At 27.6% G+C, this 27,999-nt stretch overlaps 1 protein-coding gene and 2 long non-coding RNA genes across 5 annotated transcripts; 1 reads left to right on the top strand and 2 right to left on the bottom strand.

Moving 5' to 3' along the window:
* Positions 1–15: 15 nt before the first annotated feature.
* On the bottom strand, positions 16–866 carry LOC149058207 (receptor expression-enhancing protein 5-like). The gene is made up of 2 exons (XM_089219801.1): positions 285–866; positions 16–209 (listed from the first exon to the last, which is right to left on the bottom strand). The coding sequence occupies exons 1-2, from the start codon at positions 774–776 to the stop codon at positions 36–38; spliced, it is 666 nt and encodes a 221-aa protein (XP_089075927.1). The 5' UTR covers positions 777–866; the 3' UTR covers positions 16–35.
* Positions 867–6,049: 5,183 nt separating this feature from the next.
* Positions 6,050–9,877, bottom strand: LOC149058206 (uncharacterized). Of its 3 annotated transcripts, XR_016190511.1 has the most exons (3): positions 9,668–9,877; positions 7,325–7,488; positions 6,050–7,219 (listed from the first exon to the last, which is right to left on the bottom strand). It is a non-coding gene; the product is annotated as an uncharacterized LOC149058206 (long non-coding RNA). The 3 variants fall into 3 exon arrangements; XR_016190510.1 differs by having other exon boundaries at positions 6,050–7,488; positions 9,028–9,877; XR_016190509.1 differs by having other exon boundaries at positions 6,050–7,488.
* LOC149058205 (uncharacterized) lies at positions 7,418–13,341 on the top strand. The gene is made up of 3 exons (XR_016190512.1): positions 7,418–7,549; positions 13,013–13,129; positions 13,225–13,341. It is a non-coding gene; the product is annotated as an uncharacterized LOC149058205 (long non-coding RNA).
* The last annotated feature ends 14,658 nt before the right edge of the window (positions 13,342–27,999 follow it).

The following is a 27,999-nucleotide window of genomic DNA, read 5'->3' as shown; positions in this document are numbered from 1 at the left end:
ATCCCTCGCACCTACAAACAGCTACAATTAAATGTTCATTTCCGAAGTGCTGACTTAAGGGGTGTCTTCTGAGGTGATCGTCGTGGTGGAAGACATGACCGCCGAATTATTTGTTGGTTCGGTGTCAACTTTTGGCCATAAGTATAGTTAGGATTGACGTAAGGTTTACGCGTTGGCTGCAGTTTAGCACAATCCGAAAAACAACAAAACTATTATGTAAGGTAGGTAGGTAATAATAATTTTAGGATATAAGTAGGTAAAAGGTTATTAGTTCTTATATTCACCTCGAAGATTTTGTATATGAATTTTGTGTATATGAATGCCGCACCATTGTCCCGGATCGGTGTGAAACACCATATGAAAAATAATGTTCTTAACAGTAAGTACCACGGAAATAAGAATAAGACGAAACCGAAGACTTGTTCTACGATCAAGATCCCACAGAACGTCAACCAGTACGTTAACTTTTTATTTTGGGCTTCGGCGGCGGCGGCGGCAGGAGTGTAGCTCTGCCACTTTGGTGGAGAAATGATTAGTGACACTGTCGCCTGCGCAGGGTAAATCAATCCGATTGCGTTGCTCAACACCATGGCATTAGCCCCAAAAAAGACGAGGATGGTCGAAGTTGTGAGCAAAAATCCCATCAGTAGTCTCAATCTGGCGACGCCGGTCCGTGTCTCCAACCGTCCGAAAAAATCCGTCCACGGTCTGGATGTGTCGTGTAACATGTTGTCGATGATTTCCGTCACCAATTTAACTTGGTGGGCTTTTTCCATATTGTCCTATGATTATAAATATTTAAAAATGTATAATGATTTGTATATACGATACCTATTACACATAGATTATGACAATTTTATAAACTATTAAGTTACCTTAATATAATTGTTTTTCAGTAAGTATTTATTTAATTGACCTTACTGTGGTTTTAATTTAATTTGCTGGTAATTATGAATTTAAGAATTTTACTATATAAATAGTATTCCGTTACTATTATAGTTAAACCGCATTTGTTTATTCATAAGATTTTTTTGAGCCAAATACAGAATAATTGGTTTTTCATAGTCTCAGTGATAATGCCATAGCAAGGTTGGCCACTAAACTTAATTTTGAGAGCCGCAAGTTTATGAAGCTAATTCGGAGTAACATTGTTAAGATATACCTACGTCATATGTTTATAAAATGATTTTCATTTTCATTTTATAACAAATAAAAAAACATTTTTATTTTTTACACTATACAGAACATTATTTTTCAGGTACACCAACACCACCTTCAGGAATACAATTTTCCGTTTTAGAACTATTTTATATATTATATTAATTAATTTTACCCTAAGCTTTGTGTCAGGTTAGTCGCCAGTCGCTGGGGCGTAATTAAATGGATGATGAGGGGGGATAGAACCCCCAAAGCTTTAATTTTACTGCTAACATTTTACATTTGGTGGGATAGATTACTGTATGAAGCTTAGAGATTTTGCAAAAACATATAATTCCCCCCCCCCCCTAAACCAACCCCTAACCTAACCTAACCTAACCTACCCCACTGCCTATATGACATAATGCATATGAATAAGACATAAGAGATTTCCTTGTATTTGTCCCCATTATTTATTTATAATTAAAATTTTTGGTAATAATTATTATATGCTGTATTAAAGAGCTGTATTTATTATGGATTTGAGTACCTTAACTAAATTTAAAATAAAATAAATTATTCTGAATGTGTTACTACATATCTTAGAGAGGTAGGGTCGTAGACTGCTTACGAATATACGATTTCCGTGCCAAGAACATTTTATAAACCAATTCCGTTCCAGTTGAAAAAAAATGTTACTACCCATTTGCATCCAACACACCTTTTTTATACCTCATTTTTGATATTAATAATATTAGAAAATCTATATACCGTGATCGTGAACGACGAAAAGTGCTGCCTCCCATTCCCAAACCACTAAATGAGGCAATCGCAAAAATTTCCGATTTAGCGGTCTTAAAAAATAAAAACGAAACATTTTAATTTGTTAATCGTGTAGATGACATGATATTGATAACGTGCAAATCTAATTTAAACTTTTTATGCAATTGTAATAGACTTATATTTGGTGATGGTATATTTTCATATTATACCTATACCTTATTTTTATCAAATGTATCGTAATGATACACATAATATCATGTATACCATTATTATTATGTAATTATATATCTATTGTCAAATAGTATGCTCTGCATTATAGCGAGTAGTGTCAGTTATATTCTGTGTGATTTATTCAAATATTGTTTAACTTATGTATGTATTTTATACTGTTGTGTGAAATTATTATTGTAACAGGAAATACGCTGGCCAGTCTACGCTTCATACCACATCTGTGATTACCAAAATTACTATTTTATTTGAATTCCGAAATTGTTGTGCATTAGACATGTTGTTATATTATTGTGATTGCAAAAATGTTGAGCAGTAGCCATATTATTATAGTTTATTGAATTCCGAATATTTATATTGTAATAAATTCAGCTTTGTTATATTATTTCTTTAAGTGCAAAACTGTTGTATATCAGCCCATACTATTAAAGTTATAATGTATTGTTATTTTCAAATCTATTGTAAATTAAACACATTATTATTATAAAATCTATCTATATTCAATTGTAATAAAAATAAAGAGGTTATTTACCAAGTTTTCTTATTAGTTATTATACATTGTTATGATATTATTTTATTTCGCCAATATGGTTTATTTAATGCATACGAATGTTTTCTACACAGTAATGTACATATATTGCCTAAACATTGCGCCGTCCAAAGGAATTTGATTAACTATCGTCAACAAATATGTTAAAGCTAAAACAAAAATCTTATTTTATAATGAATTAAATGACATATAAATTATATAATACTAGGTGACTGCATTTCAAAAATCAATTTATCGTGTATAATTATTGTGATAATAATATTACCTTATTCATAGGTCTGCATAGGTTCATTAGATTCATTTAAAATTCCGTAATAACTGGTAAACGTGTATTAAAAATGTATTAGTTTAATTTGAACACGATTATGTCATCGTTGTTAATTATTTTAAACTCTATTTTTAATGAACAATTTATAGTATATATAGTGTGGAAAGGTCGGGAAGTGAGTTAATATCAGTCGAGGACCGCATTGTGCATTTCGCACAAGACTGCATTTTTATTACAGCACTGGTCACAAATACATTTTTTTGTCGGTCCTTGCATTCATCGATCATGACATAGGTAATGCAGAGATCTATGTAAAAACTAGATCATTCTACGAAAACAATTTCTTGAAAGAAACTTTATACTATTTTGGAATAACAAGTAACAATAACCATAAATTATAAACCGGTTTATAATATATCGGCCACGTTTAACGCACTAGATATTCAGAAGCAGTGAAAATAAAATAATAATTTAATTTAAATAAACCTAACCTTTAAACTTTCGGTATAGGCGAGTAAATAATTTATTTTTTAGTTTCATAGTTTACCAATAAAAATAGTGTAAAAAGTGTAGTATGGATCACAAACTATAATTACATTTATAGCACTGTGTTTAAGGTACGTTTTTATGCTGAAATTATAATTTATAACATGTAATATTATGTATACATATTATATTATATAGATATTATAAAACATAATTTTCAATTATATGATGACGTGGTGTCTTACAAAACATACGATGAACAATAACTGCATGTGAATTGTAATATAAAAATGGATTGTAAATGTAAATAAATTCATCTTATAATATAATCTATTTATATTACACTCTTAATGGTATACTACATTCTAAAAGATTTTAACAAACATTAATTAATTCATTTAATTTTTTTCCTAGATCTGTTAAATCGTCTAGTACATCTGTCGTGCTCAAACTCCGTCTAACTCAACGATGCCACATCACAAATAACATAATAATAATGTTATGCGTGGAGGTAATATCAATAAATAATTATATTGTATAATCACATCAAAAAATAAATCAGTTCCTTATTTATTTAATTTCAACTTTCTGTATACTTTTATTCATTATATATATATATATATATATATATATATATATTAGATTAGGTAAGGTTATTAGGCCATCAACGGGATGATGTCCTGAGGCCTGAGTTTTTGCTCTATACTTGGGTTCCATTATAACATGTAAAGTATAATAATCTTCCCAATACCTAAGTAAATATACTTATTCTATCTTAATGGATATCAACCAAACTTTACTACTAGATAATCCATTTAATGAATCATAGTGGCAATGTTGTATGCGAAATGGGTGCATATGAGCTATAAATCGGTAGGTAGTAGCTTAATTTTCGTGCGTATCTATTCACATCTCTAGGAGGGGGAGATATGCTTCTCTGGGGTGCTATGGGCTATTGCGAGAAAAAAGTTATAATATACTAATTCCATCCTCGATGAAAAAAAGAAGGTAATTTGTACATTTTAATATTTAATTGTAATAATATGGATAAATATTGTATTAAAATATATACAAAAAATATAGCCAAATAAGTTATCATAAAATTAGCATAATATTTTCATGATTTAATAAAAAAAATTATAAAAACATCAGTAAATATTAAATAGTCAAAGTCAAACCGTTGTATTAATATTTTAGATAAATAATTTTTACAAATTACAATCGTGATACTTGACTTGAACTGTATTCACACATTTTTTCTTTATTAAAATCTTCTTTAACTAGCATAGTTTTCCTTTGCTAATATAACTATAATATCAATTAAGTAATATAAAAATAAATCTATTTTTCCATCAACTGGTTTGATTCCTATCACACCAGAAGCAAAACAAATCACCAACATCATCTGGTATTCAAAACGTGTATTTAAAAAATCTATCAATTTCAGAATTATAATTTCTATCAAAAGTGGACAATTTAGGTCTTGCATTTTATACCACCATGATTGTCCCCATATGATCTATGTATATAATTGAATCAATTATAATTAAAAATGTTCGTTATTATTTGTATGTGTATCGTATATTTTTAATTATAATTTATGAACGTCTTCAATGGATGTAGCTGATTTTGATAATATGGAACATCAAATATAGGTACACACATTATGTAAACACATAATAAACACTATATGATAGGAATAATCAGTATTAATGGATTACTAATTTTAAAGTAGGACCTAGCCACCTAGGTATAGGTACATATTATAGATATCAAATATAAATACATATTACACATTATATTAAAATATAAAAGACATTTTTTTCTAAATTGTACTGGAGGATAAAATTAAAATTTGAATTTAGGTATCTACATAATTTATAATCTTAACTGATTATTATTTTTAAATATTAATTTACATTTATTTGATATAAAAAAAATTAATTCATATTATGTAAAGCTTTTTAACGCCCACGATTTAGATTATCTACATGAGTTCTTGTCAAATTGGTTACCATTTGACATACAGAGTTTTTGAGCCGTAATTGGTAGCTGTATGCTTGTATGACTACTTAGTTCGTTCGATTTGGCGTTAATGCGTTTATTCGTTTGTTGAAAAATCGAAATTCGATAAAACTGCAGTTTTTTTTGAAGCAGTCAGAAAAATCTATACTGCACGAGTATTTTTGGTTTTATCACTTAATATTACGTGCTCATAGTAAATTATTCTGATACTTATATACTTGTACCTATATATTACAATTTATTTTTATATATGATGTGTAAGCACAACATTTTTGTAAGGGGTCATTGCAGGGTATGCTCATGCATGCCTTCAATTTATCAATTGCACTTTGCATTTTAACAAAGTGATTTGGCCTGACTATCATTTTACTGCACCGGAAAGAAGTAGTCAATTTTTTTCGTATCAGCTGCAAGTATGCCATATATGATATTGTTCCTAAAATTAAACATAAAAATGTTTAATTTATATAAATAATTGTATGTATGTGACTAAGGATTTCAGGATTTGTTTCATATAAGCAATGCTTTTAGGTAAAATATAGTGTTTAAATAGTTTAAAAAAATAATTTAAGTAGGTACCTATACTAACTTAGTTTTATTTGGTATACAACATTAATAATATATTACATTTTTATATAAATTCTAAATTTCGAGAGAAGTTATTTTTGTAATAATTCTATAGTAGATACAATATATTTTGAGCTGTTAACATTTTTTTGGTCGTCTATTCGTTAGTAAACTTTTCAAAAAGCTTAAATAACGCTATTGGTTTTTTTGGTTAAAAAATATCAATATTTTTCATATTTATCCGTTCCATCATAACAGTGTATTATAATATGTAACCTACCTATTATATAACATAATATTATAATTTATATTAATATAATTTAATATATACGGTCGTTTTCCAGTGCCACCACGGTGGTAATTATTTTCGTTATGCACATCCAGCCCAAGGTTAACAATGCCCGGCGTGGCTCGGCGGCCATAACTGTCCAGAACAAGATGACACAGAATCCGGTTCTGGAAGAAAAAAGAGGTGCATGACACACACACACATACATGCACGCACGGACACACTTACGATGTGGGTGGGAAGAGACTAGAGAGTGGAAGGGTACACAATGATAATAATAATAATAATATTATGTATCGTTGTATTGTGTGTGTGTGTGTGTGTGTGTGTGTATGTGTGTCTGGCAACCTCGCAACCTTGCGGCTTGCAGTCGGTGGCGGAGAGGAGGAGCACTATTAATCCCATTAATCTCTTGATCTATCGAACGCCGTCGTCGACGTTTTCCCCTTATTGTACACAGCGATATTACACATTATACATAATAATATTATACACGGCTGCTGATTTAGGTATCAGTTGCCTGCCTATAATAGTTATAAACTTACAATCGAGTGTGAGGTATATAATAATATTAATATATCAACGTTGTAATTTGTACACGAAGATCAGCGGTCGTCCATCGGTTTGACGTGCTACAGCGTAGTGCGTGGTATACACATTCAGTCGTAGTAGTGGGTGCGATTTTTAACTTCGGTCACCTAGACCTATGAGGAGCTTCATACGTGACACTCATACAGCTAGATAACCAAAGAGAAAAACCAGCTACCCGATCTGTAGCCACCGATCTTCCTGTAGGTGGCAAGACGTAAAAATATGCGTTTAAACGCAAATTATGTCGATCATGACGAACAACTGCGGGGTCGTCGAATAGGCGTTATCGTCGGTGCTATAATAATGATAATGTATAGATGTCGATCAAACGTATCGTACCGGATCGATGATATTCGTCAGAATTTGCCCTACGATATAATAATAATAATAAATTAATTACTATATTATTATTGTTTCAGTGGTGGAAGTTTGTTGCCGGTTTTCATAAACCAGAATCGTGGTAATAACGTGTGCGTCAGGTGCCTCGCGTACCGGCTGCTGCAGCTTGCCGATAGGATCCATCAGTCTGACTGTGGTGGTGGGCTAGAACACACTCTTCATCGGCTGTAACAGACGAAGCGTTTTAACCAATCGCAACAACGATGCGTCGACGGCCATTAACTCGGTATTATCATGTGTTATCAATAATAATTATTAGTATGCAAGTTACGAACAGCGCTAGCACACACACGCAGGTACCTACCTACTATGGATATTTGTATTCCTGTAACGATGACGGAATCACGGTAGATGTAGTCGTTAGGGTCTCTGGTTTTGCAAAGTCCAAAAATCCCAACTCCCTTCCCCCATACACCCATAACCAGAATTTCGTGTAAAGTGTATGTGTGAGTAATAACTCAAATAACACGCTAACGTTAAAAATATATTCCTACATAATATGTCTTGATATTAAAGATATTAGATAGGTATTAAACTGTCAACTATTACATATTATTGTACACGCGGGTAAATAGTATAATTAGAGTTTAATATTAGATAGTACCTATATAACCTATACTATATTATCATAGCATCTGTGTCAATATTTTATCCCTATGATACACTGTTACAATTTAATAAGATGAAGTTCAAGTAGTGGAAATTATCACATGAATAATTGAATGAAAGTGATAAATGAATATAATATATATTATTTTCAAAGAAATTACATATTTCAAAAGTATAATGAGGAAAGTTTACAAAATTATACTTGCGTCTTAATATTTTAAAAGCTCTTTTAAGTAAAATTAATTTATTTAGGTGTAAACGTAAGTTAAATTTATGTAAATTGTTTATTTATCTATTAAATTCTGGTATTACACAGTTACCCACGTGAAAGCCATTTTAACCATTATGTTTTTACTTTTAAACGTGATATTATTGCGTAAACGATAATATTTAGCGTTTCATATGGTATTTAGAAATTGTAGAAACGCATTTAAATTAATTAATTGCAATATTTTAACCTGTTATTTAGTAGGTATGTTACTTTTTTTGTGTAAAGGTCAAGACAAATTATTATAAAACCACAATAAATAATAATAATAAAATTATTTATTTTTAAGATTTATTTAGACTACTGAGTGTGCCTGGTACATAAATAGCCAACAAAACCTACCTATAACATTACATGGAAGTATTATAATATATAACTAAAAAAATAATACATTATTGCAGTAAATATAAAAATAAATTACTTGAAAGCTAATTCAACGACGTATAAAGAAGCACTTTCGTGTTCTACGTATATATTTATTTACGAGCAATTAAATTTTAACTTATTATGAATTAAAAAAATAAAATGTATTAAAATATTAAAGACAAATAATTTCATGTAATTTTTACCATTAACTTAATAAGTATCTAATAAAAATAATATGCAAGTATTAGTAAGTAACAGTTTCAAATAAGTTTAATTAATAGTTTATAAATTCGTAACCTCATTTTTAACCACATATAAGTACAAATAAAATTGATAAAAAAGAAAATAGATACTTAGTTATTTGATAAAATGCTGACATCGTTATTTACAATTATTTATCAAGATAATTAATTAGTTAATCTACATAATATATATATATATATATGTTTTCTCATAAATACCTGCTATAATAGTTCGTCAAGATCAATATAATACCTAATTCACTTTTTAAATTTAAATAAATATATTTTTCGGTGTTAAGTGTATTTCGTTAAATTGTTTTTTTTCTGATAACACATAATTATGACTTGCATTAACGCTGTAACTAGTGTACAGCGTACTTTAAATACTTAACTTTTAAACATGAAAATTGTACGATATTTACGATTTTCGACTGTATTAATTTATTGTTTTTATACCTACGAGTTGGTGAACACTGAATAGATATTTTAGAAAGTGAATTATTGACATTATAATAACGCGTTACATAAAACGATTAACGTTACATAATAATTGCAATGTAACATATATTTGTTGAATTAAAATTTAAAAGCAAATAAATTGGTCAAAAACTATATAGGTACTAAGGTTTGGAGGTGTTGGAAAAAAACTTAGGAGTACTTAAATATTTGAAAATATAACCTCAAAGTTTAAAGATTAATTTTAGTTTCAACTCGATTGTTTACGAGAATTAGAAAACCCGTTTAATTACAACACAAACAAATATCATAAATTATAGCATTAATTATAGTGTTGGCTGAGAAAAAATTTAAAATACAAATTTCAATGATTGTGTTAGTACAATTACAGAATAGATATTACCTGTGTTCAGGCTGTGAGCCGATATTTCATATTTTCATAAACAATTATCAGGAAATAAAATGTAAAACACGAACCTTTTAGTAGTTTTGAACCTACAAAGTACAAACAGTAAGAAAGAAGACAGCTGTGATTATGAAATGTTAAGTAAAAATGTTAGGGCTAAAAGAAGACGACTGACACCAAACTGTTGACTAATGGGCAACCTGTAGGTGTAAGGTCCAGCGATCTGTGCACACACAACCGGTTCATATTTAACGAACAGGTACTGGTTTTCATCCCACCAGTCGCGCATACGAATAATATAATATAGAGACTCATACATACATACACATACACACAAGGCACACACACTCACATAACATACCTTTTGTTAGCCCATCTCCTAATCTATACGAAAGCCGTGTGCATACGCGTCTGTTTTTTTATTTTTTTATACCTATTCAATTTAGCGAGCTGAACACAATATAATATACCTCGGTCTAGCTCATAATAAATTCCCAACATGTACCTACGTGTACATAAAGTGATAATGGGTGATTACATAGAAGACATTTCTTTTAAGTTTTAAATTTAATCACGATATTCATGATATGAATCATTTTCATATTGAAACGTTGACTAACTAATTATATACTTAACGTCAAATTTCATTTCATTTTTACTATTTCAGATAGTAATAATTTATAAAAATTTTGTTTGCGTATAAAAATCAGTTATTTTCATATATTGTATTTCATAAGAGTTTAGCTGGAATAATGCCATAGGTGTATTTTGAATTATAATATGTATTATTGTATTACATATACGTGATTATTTACCAATATCAACTGTGTTTAAATTAGAAATCTAAAACAAAAACTTAACTATTAAGATCACTAGCATTAAGCACTGTTCCTTTTTTTTTTTTATCAGGAAAGACAATTTACAATCTGTACACAATAGATACGATAAGCAAAGTAACTTAACCTTACATAGAATAAAATAGCATTAATAACGTGTTGAGGGAGAAACTCATTGATAACACATCCTTTGCTAATTTAATAAATCTTTACACCATTTATGCTTTAGTCTGAGCGGTGGGTTTTTGTATAGTGATGTGGACATAATATAGGGTATTGTTATGCGTGCTTAAATTTTGATTGAAACGTTTGTAGATTGTTTAGAATAGTTCAGTGGTAGTAGTTATTTTAGTTATTGTGTAATGAAAAGTTAAAAACATACCAGGGGGATTTTAGTTAGTAAACTTAGAGCAATTGATTGAAAAGCACTGTTCCTATAACTTAAATCAGGGGTGGATTGACGAAGTGACTTCAAAATTATAATCGGACAAACCAATATTTTCTTACGGCTAAAATAGTGAACATACCTATTTTTAAAATGCTAATATAAATATTCGGTGAAAATGTTTAGGGTTATTACAACTAGTTACAACAAAATATCAAAAATCGATTGATGATAAATCATTTATTTACAAGTAAATATTCAATGTCGTAAAAATTTTAAATTAAAGAGCTACTAAAATATTTGTAGTACGTTCCGGATTTTTTTGTTGATTAACGTAGGAAAAAAAATAATTTAGGAATTTTCAAATATTATATAGCTATGAAAAAAATAAATATGAATTTCTAATTGAAAAACAAAATCCAAATGCTCAAGGTTTTTATGAATTTCGTCAAAATTTTAACTTCAGATAGTTCTTACAGAATAATTGTGGATTTATGCTTAATTTTAGAGTCTGAGCAGAGTGATAAATTTATTAATTTTACAATGATGTGTTTTTTTTTTTATTATACACACGATAAGTAGTGGATATTATGTTGGCCAAAATTTAAAATTCACCTAGTTTTCAAAAGCATCAGGAAAATAAAACAAAAATTAGAGCAAACGAGAATTTTTACTCAAAAGGATTTTTGTTACCAATGGAAGTATAGACTCTATGCCCTATAAAGCGTTAACACTTTGGTGTTTTTTCCCTTTTTCTTTTTATTACTTAACTACCTACATAATGTAGGTATTATTAAAAACATCAAGGTACATACTTTTGTTAAATGATAAAAAAATTACATTATTACATTATTGTATTATGTGTATTATATTTTATAAAACATACTAAAATAGGTTGGAATAGATAAGAAACATAACTCAAGAAATCTAGGATTGTAACTGTTAAAACTAGTGAAATATATTACAACAGGGATATAATAGAATATTATGGTATTACATGTTTTCATGTAGTACTATTTAGTTTAAAGTATTTAATATCAGATATTAGGTGATTGAGTAAATATAACAATGAATTATTATTTTAATCGAAATCGACAACATTAAATTAACAAGACTTTAGTCATTATAAGTTACTACTCTTAGCAAGAACATCTTTTACTTCTTCCATTACTAACTTCCATGACACTTTTTTTTTTTAAAGCCATGGCCCATGGCCAATGATCATTAAAGCTTGAAAGTGATCTTGACTTAAAGATTAATATATAAATATATATCAGATCATAATTATATCCATAAAAATACACAACCACCGTGTTCCTCGTTATCGACGATTTCCAGGAAAAAAAATAAGAATAACTATTGCTTTGTTGAAAATAAACAAAATCCAATAAACTAAATAAACACGAATGAAAACATAAGCATAATTCTGATAACCAAATAAATTATAAAGCTTTACAGCTGTAGATGCCTGTAACAGCTATAGGTATTAATTGTCGACTACCTGCGTGTCGATGATACGTATACTGTATGCATTTATTGATTATTGGTGAAGTATTATTAGTATTTAACTTTTATGTTTTATAATCTATCGGCTAAAATTTTACAAGCAGCCCAAATTTTCACAGGCTTGAGTGGGAATCGCTTTATTCAAATGATTGCAATTAGGTTAAATATTATATATTAGCATTACAATTAGTATAAATATGACATATCCATTCTTTTACTTTGGCACTGGAAACGCTGCATATGAGACGGCTAGTTTAAAGTAATACATATATAATATATTGTTGTGTGCCCACCACTGTGTTTAGTTTATAATATAAGGTTGCTACTATTAGTATTACCCATATTATTATAGTATATGGGCACTTGTATGTAGGCGTCTAATTTAGTTATTTTCATAATCACATATTATTCACTACAGGGCTGTATATTATATCGGTCTTGTCAATAATTCAGTTTATTTTAAATAGTAACCGATTCATTCGAGTTATGCAGTGTACTTACGTAGTATAAATAATAATTTAACGTTTTAATAATATTATTAATTTAATTTAAGAAGGTATATTATTTTCATAATAATTAATTAAAAATATCAAATTATATTTGAGCATCACATAGGTACTGCAGAAGACGGTCCAACAATTTTTTATATTTTGGATATAACTGAAGATACAATATAAATTTTAACAAGGCGTCACAATTCATAAAAAGTAGTGTCCATAAAAATGTATACATGTATGTATAATCGAGTTTATTCTGATCAATATAAATCCTAAACTATTATAGGTAGTTATACAGAATTTTTCATAATATTTAGTATTACTTTATAGATATGCACAAAGAAAGGATTTTCCAATACTGATATTTACAAGAGATGCTCACAAAAGGATTTTAAGATCAAGATAAAAATTGTAAAATGTATTTTCGTTTATAAGGAGTTGTCATTGTTTACAAATTAATAAATTTATATAAATATTTATATAAATTTATATTAATAAATAAAGTTATAAACTTAATCGACTGATTTTTATAAAAATATTAGAGAAATGTATTTTAGAAATATCAGAAAAGTTTGGAGAGTAATTTAAACCATATTAAAATTGGTATAACTTATAATATGTACTATGTATAGGTGTAAACCGACACCGAATTTAACCGTATACTGATTACTGAAAATACACTAGAACTGATACAGAACAAAAATCGATCATAACAAATGTATAATATATAATATATATAACCTTAAGCCAAACTTTTTTTAGTTCTCAGGCTTATGAGTAGGTAATCTATTATTATATTTTCAAGCATTAAGAGTGAAATTAGACAATTATTACATTAACTTTCAACTGCAAAAAATTTTATATATATTCGTGTTTTGACAAATTTCTTAGAGATAAGAACATTAAATGCTTAAATATAAAAAAAATATTGGACTAAATTACGTATTTTTTATGTGTAATAATAATATTAAATTATATTTTAGTTAAACTTTCAAGCTTTTTTATTCTAACATTAAAATTTTATAATATGCATAAATACATATCATAAAATATATATATCGAAAATAATTTAAACAAAGTCGAACATTTCAAATAGTTTTAATATTATAGTATAACTAGTATAATATTAGTTATAAGTATTGTTAAAAGAGTCAAAATATGTTTAAAACTGTATTATGTCTGGTTACCTATACTAATATTCAATGAAAATTCGAGGTTTCTACGGTTTTAAAGTATTGAATGACAAAAAAAAAAAATGAAACTAATTTTGTCAATGTGAATTTTTGACCATTAAAACCTGTAAGCATAGTAAAAAACATTTTAGTGGATTACAAAAACATTTATCTATCCGCTTAAAATCTAAAATAGTTTTTATGCATGTATTATCAATATCATTATATTATTTTTACATTAGTATATAAATCAAGTTTAAAAATGTGTGATTTAGGAAGAAAAACGTTGATAAGTACTTATCCTCTTATTTAAAAATTAAATATCTATTTTGAAAACTTTTACTATCCAAAGCTTAATTTATTGTTTAGCCCAATAAATGAATAGGTACCTAAATGCTTTCTATAATATGTTGAAGCATTAATGGTTAATTTAGAGTTAAAATACATTCACTTGTTTGATGATATAATATGACGATAATAATAAGCGCTGGTCGTTATAACTGTATATTACATAAATATAGTGGAAATAAAATATAGGTTCTCAATATTATAAATATCTATTCTAATGGTTTTTATTACATGAAATTACTATCATTCTAAATACATGAACATTGCGCATTCACGTATTCGTACATATAACGTTTTAGATTAAACAAATGTTAGTACCTTTTTGCTAATTTGACCATTTTAAAATACATTATTATATAAGGTTTCAATTTAGATGAATTAATTAGCTGTTTGATTATTAGTACTTGTATTTTACTGAACCATCTGAAATTATTGAATAGGCATTTAAAAAAATAATTTTTCATCGGACGAAAGTTATATTCAGTGCCATCCACAAAGGAGGGTGTGCTAACAGGCCCATTGATTGTGTTGTTATTACTTTTTTGAAAATGTTTCATCAAGTTGAAATTTTCGTCAACTAGTAAGGAAGAACGTAGATGCATAAACTTTTTAACTATAGTTTAGCTATAGTAAAAAACTACGATATATATTTTTATAACTAAGTAGGTAGAATTACTCCAATTGCTCGCAATTTGCATACCAATTTTCCTAAAATGATCAATCATTTTTTGGTTAAAGTATGAACTACTTGTATAAAAGATTTTTACTAAACTTTCAAAAGTTATCAAACAATTTTAACAAACTTAATCCTGTTTTAATATTTTCTGATTGTTTTAAAGTAGATATACTAAGAATTTTCAATTTCGACCTTCTAAAAGCCAATTAGTTTCATAAAACATTCATCGATGTTGATGATTGGTGCATTTGTCTACTAAAAAAGTTGAGAAGTTAAAACTGTAGTAATATTTTGTATTCATAAAATTATTAAAATTTAGTATTAAGATAAGTTTAAGATATAGGTTGTATTATACATTAAATATAGAATGTATGTATCTAAGTATTTTATGTAGGAACATTGTGATGTAGATATTGGATAGGCCTTTAAGGTGCTTAAATTAATATAATAATGAATATATAAATATTAATGAAGGACATTAAATACATCATGATAATATAATTATATTTTAATCTCGAATGTATTTATGTACGTACTAACTTTTGAAAATACTTAAATAGTATTGAAGCAAGTAAATAAATAATACTTGAAGTGTGGATACTACGAGTACATGCATTATTATAATGCAAATTTAATAAATTAATAAGCCTACATGTGTGCGTATAGAAAATTATACAACAATTTATAATTTTACATTTTACATATTTTCACTATTAATTTATTATTAGATTCTTAGCGGAGCGAGGAATGTATTGATTTTACCATGATGTGTGTCTTTTTTTTTGTGTCTGTCATCAAGTTTTGGGGCAGTAAAAATGCTTCGATTTTTGATTTCAATACCTCGTTCGATCAGAAAATGAATCTAGTTGGTAATTTGGGGGGGGGGGGGGTCAAAAGTAAAATATTCTCAATACTTTTCTAAATAATCGGGATAAACAAACTAAAAATTAAGGAAAAAACGGGAAATTTTATGCACAACCATTTTTCGACAAAATCGATTTTAGTTTTTGATGTTGTAACTTTAAAACAAATGACCATAGATTCATGAAATTTTCACCGAATATTTATATAAGTATATTCTATCCATCATGCAATTTTCGACTTAAGTTGAACTATTCATAGGGATTTGCAATTTTTGATCATTATTAGTTTTTATAAAATTAATATCGATAAAAATTTATTTGTTGGGTAGAAAAGCTTGAAATTTTAATAAAAGGCTCTTAACATATTTTTACAATAACAGTTGAAAAATAAAAATAAATTTATAGTCACAATTTTTTTTTATAAACATTCAAATTTTAAATTTTGTTAAAATATATAAAAATCACAAAAATTAGCAAATTCTTTTAAGCTAGAAATTCATAAAAAAGTTTCTTTTCAAATTTCACATTTGAAAATTCAATAAAGGATTCCTTACAACATTTTAAATCTTTATCACAAAAGAAATGTCCACCAGAAATTCAAAATAAATTTTTATGAGCGTTTGAAATTTAAATTTTTACAACATTGGATTTCTCATTTAGTGATTTTTTTATTTTAGCGTAACTCTAAAACAAATGACAGCAAATACTTGAAATTTTCACTGAATATTTATATAGGCAGTTTTTATATTTGATTAAATTTTCAAAATATTTTGATTTGTTTTGAGCTGTTTACTGACATTTTAATTTTTCAACTTTTTTAGTTTTTTTTCTATAAATATCGATAAAAATTTATTTGTTGGGTGAAAAGCTTGAAAATTTAATTCATGACACCTAACATATTGTTCAATAACAGTTGAAAAATATTAAAAATACATAGGCACTATTTTTTTTTAATAAGCATTTATAATTTTGACTAAATACGTAAAAATGACGGCAATGTTTAAATTATCTTAGATAGAAATTCATAAAAGCTTTTCTTTTTAAATCTAAGATTTGAAAATTTAATAGAAGGCTCCTAACTTTTTTTTTACAAAAGCAGTTGAAAATAAAAGAAATGCATAGTTACAATTTTTTTTTTACAAACATTCAAAGTTTGAATTTTGAAAACATGCGTAAAAATCACAAAATTTCGCAAATTATTTTAAGCTAGAAATTCATAAACATTTTTCTTTTTAAATTTAAGATTTGAAAATTTTAAATAATCTATAATACATCTAAGACAGATAAAACGTCTCCGCTCAGAATCATTTTTCGTATACAATGATATAATATCAACCTACAACCCACTGTACAGTAGAGCGACATCTATGACTTACCTGCTTTTTTATTTTATTTTAATACAAACATTTGTTTCAGTATCAAGGTTTATGCTATAAAATATAGATACTTAAATAATGTTGTGATATAATATGTAGTCTAATGATCTGTTAAAAGTATCACTAAAAATATGTGAAAGTAATATGGTATGTTTTTTATGAACGAAAACGATTATAAAAATTTTGAAAATAGAATTCAATCATAAATGATAATATAGCTTTATTACCTACTGGTAAATATGTTCAATAAACACTATATGCAGAATAATTTTTCATTTTAGTCGGTAGATTGCAATTGTCAATTTGAAAAATATTTATGCTGCTTGCTTGTTTTGGCTATTCATATTTTATGGGTCGTTAAATACTCAAATGTGTGTTCCACATAAAAAAAAAGAAAAATAGAATGAGAGTGGGTGAGAGAGAAACAACTGTACCAGACCCACATGAAGAAAGCAGTTGCGAATATATATTTTTTCTTTTCGTAAATTCTCTGTGTAGAACCTGTTCTTTTGTCTCGTGTTAAAAATCTCGAATTCGAGACAATACGAATAGCAAATGAAAAGGAAGAATATATGTAGCTGTATACCGATCAGTGGTTTTCAACAGTTGATCTTCGTATTTATCTAGAATGAATTCGATTCTGTACTTACATATCCCGATATCCATGTTAGATGAAAAGAGGTTATTATGTCTTTGATCTATGATCATTTGGCATAAATCAAATAATTAAAGTTTGTGTAAATTAATTGTATTTATATTATTTACTTGTGTCTTACACAATACTTAAAATAATAAAAATTATTGTTACATTATAAAATTATTTTATATTTTGTTGTTAAAAAATTATTTTTAACTTTTAAATTGTTTTTATATGAGTATACCTAATACCTATCATAAAAATGATTTTTTTTAGTATAGTTTATGATTGGATAATTTACAAAAAAATTATATAATTGAGATGCACTTATTATTTTTTATTAATAAGACATTATTATTTAAAATGTGAAGCATTTACTGATTTTATTAAAAACCGAAATCAGTAAGTTATTTATATAAACCAGTATCTATATTAATAAATATGGGTATTGGTTTAAGGTGTATTATTACGTCTTATACTTTTATTTCGGTATACATAATACTGAAACAATTGTTCAAATTAAAAAAATGTATATAATATATATATTATAACAGATGATAATAGTATGTACTTACGTAAAGTTTCTATAGTAAAAAGTAATGATGTAATATGTACTATAAAAAGATATTATTAACTATTTAAAAAATATTTTAATCAATAATTCACAGTGATCGGACCATCGGGGCATTAATTTATCATTCTCACAACGAATATAATAATAGGTATTTAGGTTAGTATAATAAATTAAAAATCTAAAAATTAAATAGGTAACAAAATATATTTCATAATAAGTACCTAATAAGTAGATGTCATCAAACTATTTATTTTCTGTATCTGGCCAACGTGAAATTTAGACAAAATATATTCAGGCAATATCATTTGTTTTTTATTTTTGAGAAATCTTACATCAAAACTACAATCACCTATTACAAAAATGATAGGGATTAATATTTTTGAGAGTATCAGTGTATTGTATATATCATATTTATTTATCTAAATATTGTCTCAAAATAATTTAATATCCATTTAAATTTATAAAATTATTTTTATTTTTAAAATCGAATATTAAGGCAAATAATAATAAAATATACAACTGGCAAGTTAAATCTTAAAAAAATATTATCCTCTATAATTTTCGTCATAGGCGATTTTATTTTAAGATATTTTTATCTATGTTGCACGTGTTTCTGAGAGAAAAAAATTGCAATGGTATTCTAATAACATAATAATGTAATATGTGTTTAGTTAGGTATTGAGCTAAAGGCAAGGGAAAAAAAAGATATGTGTTTTGTTATTATATTCCATATTTGTATTATTTATATCACTCTGTTGTTTGTATATATACATATGAATAATTATAATTTTGCTTAATTCGAAAATTATATGATACAAACAATCAGTGATTTAATTTGACACCCGGTACTTATTCTTCGTAAGCGGATACTGTGTGAAACTAACCATTGCTCCGTAACAATAATAATTATTATAGGTGTCCTTGAGTACTATATATATTATATACATACATCTATTAAATTATTATACACGATTCGACAGTTTTTTCTCTCTTTCTTTCTTTCTTTCTTTATATCTATATAAAGGTCCTCGACTTCAGACCAATAAATCCTGAACCGGATATATTTTTTTGCCATCCAATGTCGTTTTTTACTGGATTGATCTTTAATTAATGGAAACCAAAATTGAAACGAGATGTCTATCGGGGAAATTCAAATATTTCAAACAGTCAAGGGTAACAACAGATACTATTGCTTTACCTACCTATGTTCGATGCACAATAGATACAATAAAAATAAAGGATTTTCACTACTTATACAAAACATTTTGTTTTAAAAATGTATATAAAGAAGGCATGAGAAGCATATTGAGTTTGAAATTTGTATATATTTATTGTAATTTTGTTGATCCTGCTATGTTTTATAGTGTCATTATGCAAAATATGCATATTCATTCAAATGCTATGATTCGTTAAATGCTGTAGTATTATTATCTTTTTATAAACAATTTTAATATTGAAGACTGCATGAAAAATTTAAAGAAACGTTCATAGTTTTATTATGATAAGAAAAATTATGCTGGCAGAAGGTTTGTATGGATAATATTATGTGTATAACTGTATAAGCATATTTGTATTTTATCTTTTAGATAATAGGTACCTATAGGTACTATAGATATCATCAGGGAAAAATGTAGCTTTTATATTTCTCGTATTTGTCAAAATTGTAATTTTCAGTTTAAATAAAATTGGGGTAAAAAAAAATTTTAGAACAGGCTATTCGGAATGTTGTTCATAACTGAAACAATATAACCAGTATTCTATGCTATGCTGTATACTTACTTGTATGCAGCATAGCCGCATATCAGGTATTTTAATATAATGCAAGTTAACACATATATAAAAAAAATTTAAAATGTAATGAAACTGTATTGAAAATGAGAAACAATGGTTTTTATTTTGTCAAAATATGCAATTTAATACTAAGAATAAATATTTTTCTATAAGCACTTTCACAATAAATTAATTTTACTAACTTTGGAATTTCTGAACATTAAAAATCACCTAAAAAAATCACATAGCTATATTGATCGTGTTTTAAATTAAAATATTATTTCCTTTAGAATAAGATTTGTAATTACGGCTGTAGCCAATTTGTACTAAAATATAATATAATACATGTGTATTTTGCACCAAAATGAAGATAATAATAATATGTAACTTGCACCATTTTAGGTAGATAGTAAGAATAGGAATTGTTATTTGTACTTAAATCTATTAGATTATTAGATTGTAATAAATTTAGAAATGAGAAGCTATAATATACAGAAACAAAATATTAGGTTTTTAATTCTAAGAAGTTATATCTTTTAGGTAGTATCGATACCTTTTTACATCATTTTACGAAATATCAGTATTCAATGGAAAGTTAAAACTTTAAAAGTTATTGTATTAAAATAATATATGAAAAATATTGAACCATAATAAAATAATAGTATCAAAATATGCACTATTTTAAGCAAAACAGAATTTTAAAAACACTTATTAACTATTAATAATAAATTAGTTATAATAATTTTGTATACAATTTTGATTTTGTTGAAGAGTATCTGTAATCCTAACATAATTGCTTAAGCCTGGTTTATAATTTATAAAATAGATAGAAAAATCACTAGATTTTAGATAAATCATGATTCTGCTTAGAACTTAATTCTCCCAACATAATCTAAGCTTAAAGAGATTATTACTATCTATCTGTATAATAACTAACATAATTATTATAAGTATGTATTTCTATGGTATAAATAAAATATTAATATTATAAAAAATACTTTATTATTGTCAGCTAAATAGTCAGTACCTATAATAAATATAAAATAATCAAAAAATCGAATACTTGATGATCGAATAGGTACTTAAATACTCATTGTGTAAATTATAAATATTATTTTCGACAAATTTCAGTGGTTCAAATTACATATCTCGAATTTGTTGCAAATATCAAACTCCTGTAAATTCAATTTCAGTAAAATATATTGTGTTTATTAGGTGTGTTATTTTTTGTTTCACATAACCTTAACATTAGGTAGGTTATATAACCTACGTTATGTAATTCAAACCCTTTTTGATTAAAAAATGATAAATTTTAAATTGGCAGGTAAATGGTGCTTTGAAAAATGTTTTACCTATTGTTTTAGTTTTTTCAAAATAATTTCTCTGAGCGTAAGAAGAAAATATACCTTAATTCTTAGACCAATTTTTTAAAAAGTTAGCAAGTACATTTGAAATTGAATCAAGTCCTGTTCAGATTCATTATAATATTCACTAAAATATTACTTTTATATTTAGTAACCATCGTTGTTATATATAGGCTAATGGCTATACAACTATAATGCTATCATATTAAATAATTTAACGAGTATCATAAGTGATAACACTGATAAATAATAACGTAAATAAAAAACGTAAATTTAATTCCTAAAATTAAAATATGTAAGTATCGGTACCAGTAATTAGTCTCAATTGAGCGAATTATATTAAAAAAAAAAAAATTAATCTACTTTAAAAGACAATATAAATAAATTAAACTGAAATCAAAATTTGTAACATACATCATAATTTAATGTTAGTAGAATATGGTGCGTCACATTACGCAGTATTAAAGTGTAGTAAGAAATGTGATGCATATGGAAATGTGATAACAATTAAAAATAACTGATGATAGAGTTTTTAATATATGTTTAAAAAAACGAACTAAAATATGTACCTATGCATTTTAATACACTTAGATAGCTTAATGTTATGATTGGAAAGTATTCAATAAATGTTCAATGATATCTTTTATTGAGAATTATTTGTAATAGTAACATTAAATTTTTGTTACAATTTAGTAAGATTTAAGGTGACTGACGTGCATTTTAAATATTAAATATCAATAGCTGTTACTAACAGGAAATATAATATTAAATCGATATACTATTAATATACATATTTTAAGTATTATTTATCAATACCTAAATGAAAAGAAATAATTGTTTTACTTATAAGAGTACTTAATACTAATGTCGTTAATGTTTGTTTCCTGTGGGTAGTAAAAATACGATTTATAATATTAAACATACATATTTTTACTACCTAACGATTTGCGTGAGATTGATCGAGCAACCACATTGTTCGTGATAGTGTACTATAATAAGCAATAACCCAGTGCTGCGTGCAGTAGCGTTTAATTTTTGGATGAATTACATGTTCACACACTATACGCTTTTACACTAATATAATAGGTGTACCCACAACCCACATAATAGTATAATATGTAATGCACTAATTATAGTTACGTATTAGTATGTATAAATTTCACTGGCGTACATCAATTTTATATTGTTTGCCAGAGGGTGAATATATAATGGTACTTAGTTAGGTACCCTAGCGTCGTCGCAGTGGCTATAACATAGCTGACGTCCGAAGAGACGTGGTGCTTTTGTAGCTCAAGGTCATCGGATACGATAATACAAGTACCCATAATAATATTATACTAATATAGGTATATTATTATACCGTCGACAAGTGTACATTCTCCAGAGTTAAAGTCTCCACTCTCCGCTCGCACTAAACGTCTTCGTATCCGCCGATCGCGTTGTCGGAGCTCGTCGAGACGCACGCCACCGCCGCGAACTCACCCCCTCCCGCCACCCCGATCAGTTAGCCGCGGTCCATTACCGTCGATCCAATACCAGCGGCGGCGCGGCGACTGCATCGCGTTTGGTAACCCCTGGACGGTCGTGTAAAAATAGAACCAATCGTCTCTCTAACCGGAGCAACACTGCCGCCGACGTCATCGTGGTCGTCGTGGTCGTCGCGGTAGTCATCGTTGTCGTCGGCGTCGGCGTCGGCTGCGGATGCTGAACATAACCCGCCCGTGAGCTAATCCGTGGACGCGGGGACCGCCGAGACCCGGGGTGTCCGTCTGCGTGTACGAAAACAGGTTTGACCGGCTAAACGTCGCCACCGCCCGCACCAGACTCACCCAAGTCTACGACCGCCGCCGTGTAACGGACATTTTATAATATTTTTCGGGTTATAATAATACGCTGCAGCCGTCACCACCGCTTGCCTTTTTTTTTTCCAACTAGGTTTACTATAATATTATGCATCACTCTAATCATAATACATTTTATGTAATATATTGTTATTATTATTATTTTAGTGGCGTACAGATTTTTGAGAGCACACGCAGCAAAAGCAGCTAAATACAATATTATTACACATATTCACTTCTTATTTATAGTACATATCTTATAATATGATTAGGCTGATTAGGTATTAAAAGACATATAAAAGGAAAATGATACTCATTTCACACGAAACCACAAGTTTTATAAATATTTCTAATACAATATTGTACTTATTGATAATAAGTCATCATTAATTATTACAGGTGGGTACTGAATGTTGTCGATGAACAAGTGGCTGAACATTTTGTTCAATACTTTCGAATATAAGGCTGTAATGTCCTCTACTCCCTCTCCCCCACAAATGATATCTTACAACTAATATGGAATACGCTCTGCACTACTACGGCCAGTACTTATACAAATAATAATTCAACAAAAAAATAGTAATTATTTCTATAGTTAATATATGAATATATTGTACAAATTGAATAAAATTAAACGATTTACGAATTAGTAAATTTAATCTTAGATAACCTTCTGTGCATATAATTATTAATAATTATTAACAGTTAATAGTGTAGTATATTAATAATGTGATAACTAATAAAACAGTAAAAGTGTAAATTATTATGTTAAGCATTATACAATTTACTGTGATTATATTATTTAACTGAGAAGAATGAAATACTAACCTAAGTACGTTGGCGTATCTAGGTCCTAATGTTACTGCTTGTTTAGTTGAACCGGGATTACGGGATAGTCGAATTGCACTTATTACCTACAAAGAAATGGTCGAATTGCTCTTGGATTGAAAAAAAGTAATGGTCGAATTGCACTCGAGTAAAAATAGAGTTTAATCATAAAAATTTATATATTTATATTTATTGATGTTTTAACACAATTATAAATCGATTCTTATATTTTAATGCAAAACAAAACACAATCCACAATCCACAACACAATACCTAGGTACTACAAAAAAATAAATGATATTGAAAAATATTATTGAATTACATCTCAAAAGTTTACTACCAGGCTAAAACTTTTGAATACAGTTTGTCATTACTACAAAAGACGATGGAAATAAAAAAAAAAATATTAAATTTGACGGTTATATATATATATATATATATACATTATAATTATTATACATATTATACATTATTTTTATTTTTTAAATCGTCGAATTTAATTTATTTAATATTGATATTATAATATGAAACAGTCATTTTTAACTATGTCAATGATTAAAATCATTATATCTGTCCTATTTTTCTAAGCTTGTAAGTGGGAAAGAAAATTAGTGTTTACTAAATGTTTAACCCCTTAATATGCATAACAATTTTATTGAAGTACTATTTTGAGCGCAGTTCGACCACTATCTGCTTTTTACCCGAGTGTAGTTCGGTCATTACCTTTTTTAACCCCTACAAGTGCAATTAGAATAAAATAAGTGCAATTTGACCATACCCAGTTGAATACCTATCATATTATTCAACAAAAAAATATTTACAAACAATTTAAAAGCAATGTAATAATAAAGATTATATAAAATCAGATGGTGCACTTTTGAATTTACTGATAATTCGAACCTACCTAAATGAAATAGGATCACATGTTATGAGAAATAAAATACTCTACAACATGTTTACTTTAATTATTATTCTATCAGATAGACCAGATAGTATGAAAATGCCATAATGGTATTGGCGAGTTTATTATCTTTATTATTATTATTTTGTATATATATCAAAGAGACAAAGATACGTAATAAATATCAATGATTTGTTTAAAAACTATTTTTTGTGATACTGATTTGAAATAAGTTTCGATTTATATTTTATTTACATTTTTGAAAATGACACACTATTTTTCTAGCTTGAATTGTGCCATCTGGTTTTAAATAATCTATGATAATAATGGCAAAAACTATAAATGTAACTATTAGACGTAAAATACGATCGACTACATCTAGGAAAGGTTAAATAGTTTTATTTATATGTTCATAAATACATGTACCTATAACATAAGTATATATTATCTATGGACGAATATGTTGCTGAAAATACAAAATTTTTTGTTTTATAGAATAAAACTGACTAGGTATGAAAAAGGGATTAGGGCATGAGGCCACTATTATATGAGCCAAGAGGTTATGGAAATTAGAAGATATTAAGAATAAGAACACAATACAAGCCATTAGCCTTTCATCATTTTGGTTGTGAAGATGTTCCTACCGTGTATGTAGACTATAATGAATTTAAATGAAAATGTGCAATTATACACCTCATGACTAAATTAAAAGTATGCTTTGTGCTGCATCTTACATTCTTATACAGTATTATTCGGTATTCTCTAAGATTTAAGTGATTAAATATTTTTTAAAGAAAAATAAATCTTTTTATCATATAGTTCATAAATTAGTCTAATCTATATAATAGTTTCCTACCGGTAAATTTACACCCACGCCACACTGAGAAAACAATATGTAGCTGAGATGCTGGGTATAAGATATATTTCGTTAATTCTTTGACTGCCGCTGCGGGATTCTTTAGTGCGTTTGCGTTACAACTGCAATGGTAGAGTTTTAGATAACACAATATATTTCATACGGGGACATTCGAAAAACGTATACGAATTATTATTACGAGTGTATAATACAACTGCAATACTGCATAATATTAATATTATCGTAGTCGGCTGGTCGGACGATTGGGTGCCACGGGTGGGATGACGCGTGCGCGTACGCTAAAAAAATTTCACTATATATATATAGGTAATATATAATATAGATATTAGGTAGTAGGTACCCGGCTTTTTAAGCACGTTTACACACACACACACACACACACACACACACACACACACACACGCACACACATATATACACACACGCGCGCGCGCGCGCGCCCGCCACGTTTATTTTATGTAATATAGTTATACGTATGGTTAGGTTATTTCTATACAAACCGTAATAACAATACTAATAACTTACGAGTTATACGGTCATTATAGTTATGTGAGCGTTCAATGAACACCGCCTTATGTTTTAAAAACCGATTTTTAGCAAATGTTTCGTTAACGAAATCCCCTCCCGTCCAATAATTTGTTTTGTGTCTGTCAAATGATTTCAATAGGTAACACACATTTAGGTACAACATTAGTACGTACTGAAAATTGAAATCCACCTTTCCAATACCAAGTGAACGATATATTTTATTTTCTGTGCATCTAAGATAAATGAATAAATGAATAATTGGGTTATTGGTTTACCCGTAAGTTTAAAATTTTTACTATTGTTTTTTGTGAATGGAATTTGTTTATGCCATCTTATAAGCAATATTTTTTAACGACAGGAAACAAAGTTCTAATGGTAAATGGAACACGGAGGCGATTGAAACTATCTTCAGAATCAATTTTCGAATGCAACGACTGATGATCATAAGATTTCTTTCGAATTTGATATAATTACACTGATGGGGAATTGAGCACCTAACTATTTTATTTTTGTAATTAGAGAGCTCTCCATATTAATTATTTTTGTTAAAATAGGTGGTATATGAATATATGATCTTAATTACAAAATATTTTTACAACATACATTCATTTTGTAAATTGTATTTTTCAAAGTTGTATTGAATGGGCCGAATAATAGGTATTATATAAATTAAATTGTATGAATTATACATTATTATTCTAATATTATGATCTATGATTTATGGTACGGCATTATAGGTAGGTACAGCTATGGAATATAACACTGAACCGAGTTTAAAAAAAATGTGAATAAATTACTAGGTCCACTCTCCCCTCCTTACAAGTTAGTTTGAGTTCAATAATTTAAAGAGCCATTAATTGCTTAAAAGTATAAAAGTACCTACCTTATTTATTTATCAATTTGTGGTATACTTCAGCTGACTTTTTTTATGCAGATTATCTTTTAAAATACGAATATTGAAAAACTTTAGCATCCAACTATAGGTTATAATCTAAGTTTTCCAATTTGATTTTAACAACCTACATGTACATAAAATAACATTCTAGTTTCAATCTGTTCCTTTTGAAATTCAGAGTAAAATATTATTCGTGAGATTTTGCTATATTCTGTGTTGAGTTTATTGGAAGTTAGAAAATGCCGTCATGGCTTGTCTTAATTATATGCTATAGAAGTATAGAATAACCCTGAATTAAGCACATAAGGTTGTCCCTTTGTAAATAATAACCATTGGTGCATATTGATTTAGGATAGTAGGGGTGTTATAAAGTAATGCACTTAATAAAAAGTTATACAATAGCAGGTAGGTAATATTATATCTGGCATATGGTAAATAATACAGATAGATAACTA

The sequence above is a fragment of the Diuraphis noxia genome, unplaced genomic scaffold (genome assembly GCF_037042655.1).
Source record: "Diuraphis noxia isolate RWA-SAM2 unplaced genomic scaffold, SU_Dnox_SAM2 contig0002, whole genome shotgun sequence".
Lineage (NCBI taxonomy): Eukaryota > Metazoa > Arthropoda > Insecta > Hemiptera > Aphididae > Diuraphis > Diuraphis noxia.
This window is presented reverse-complemented; position numbering and strand designations above follow the sequence as displayed.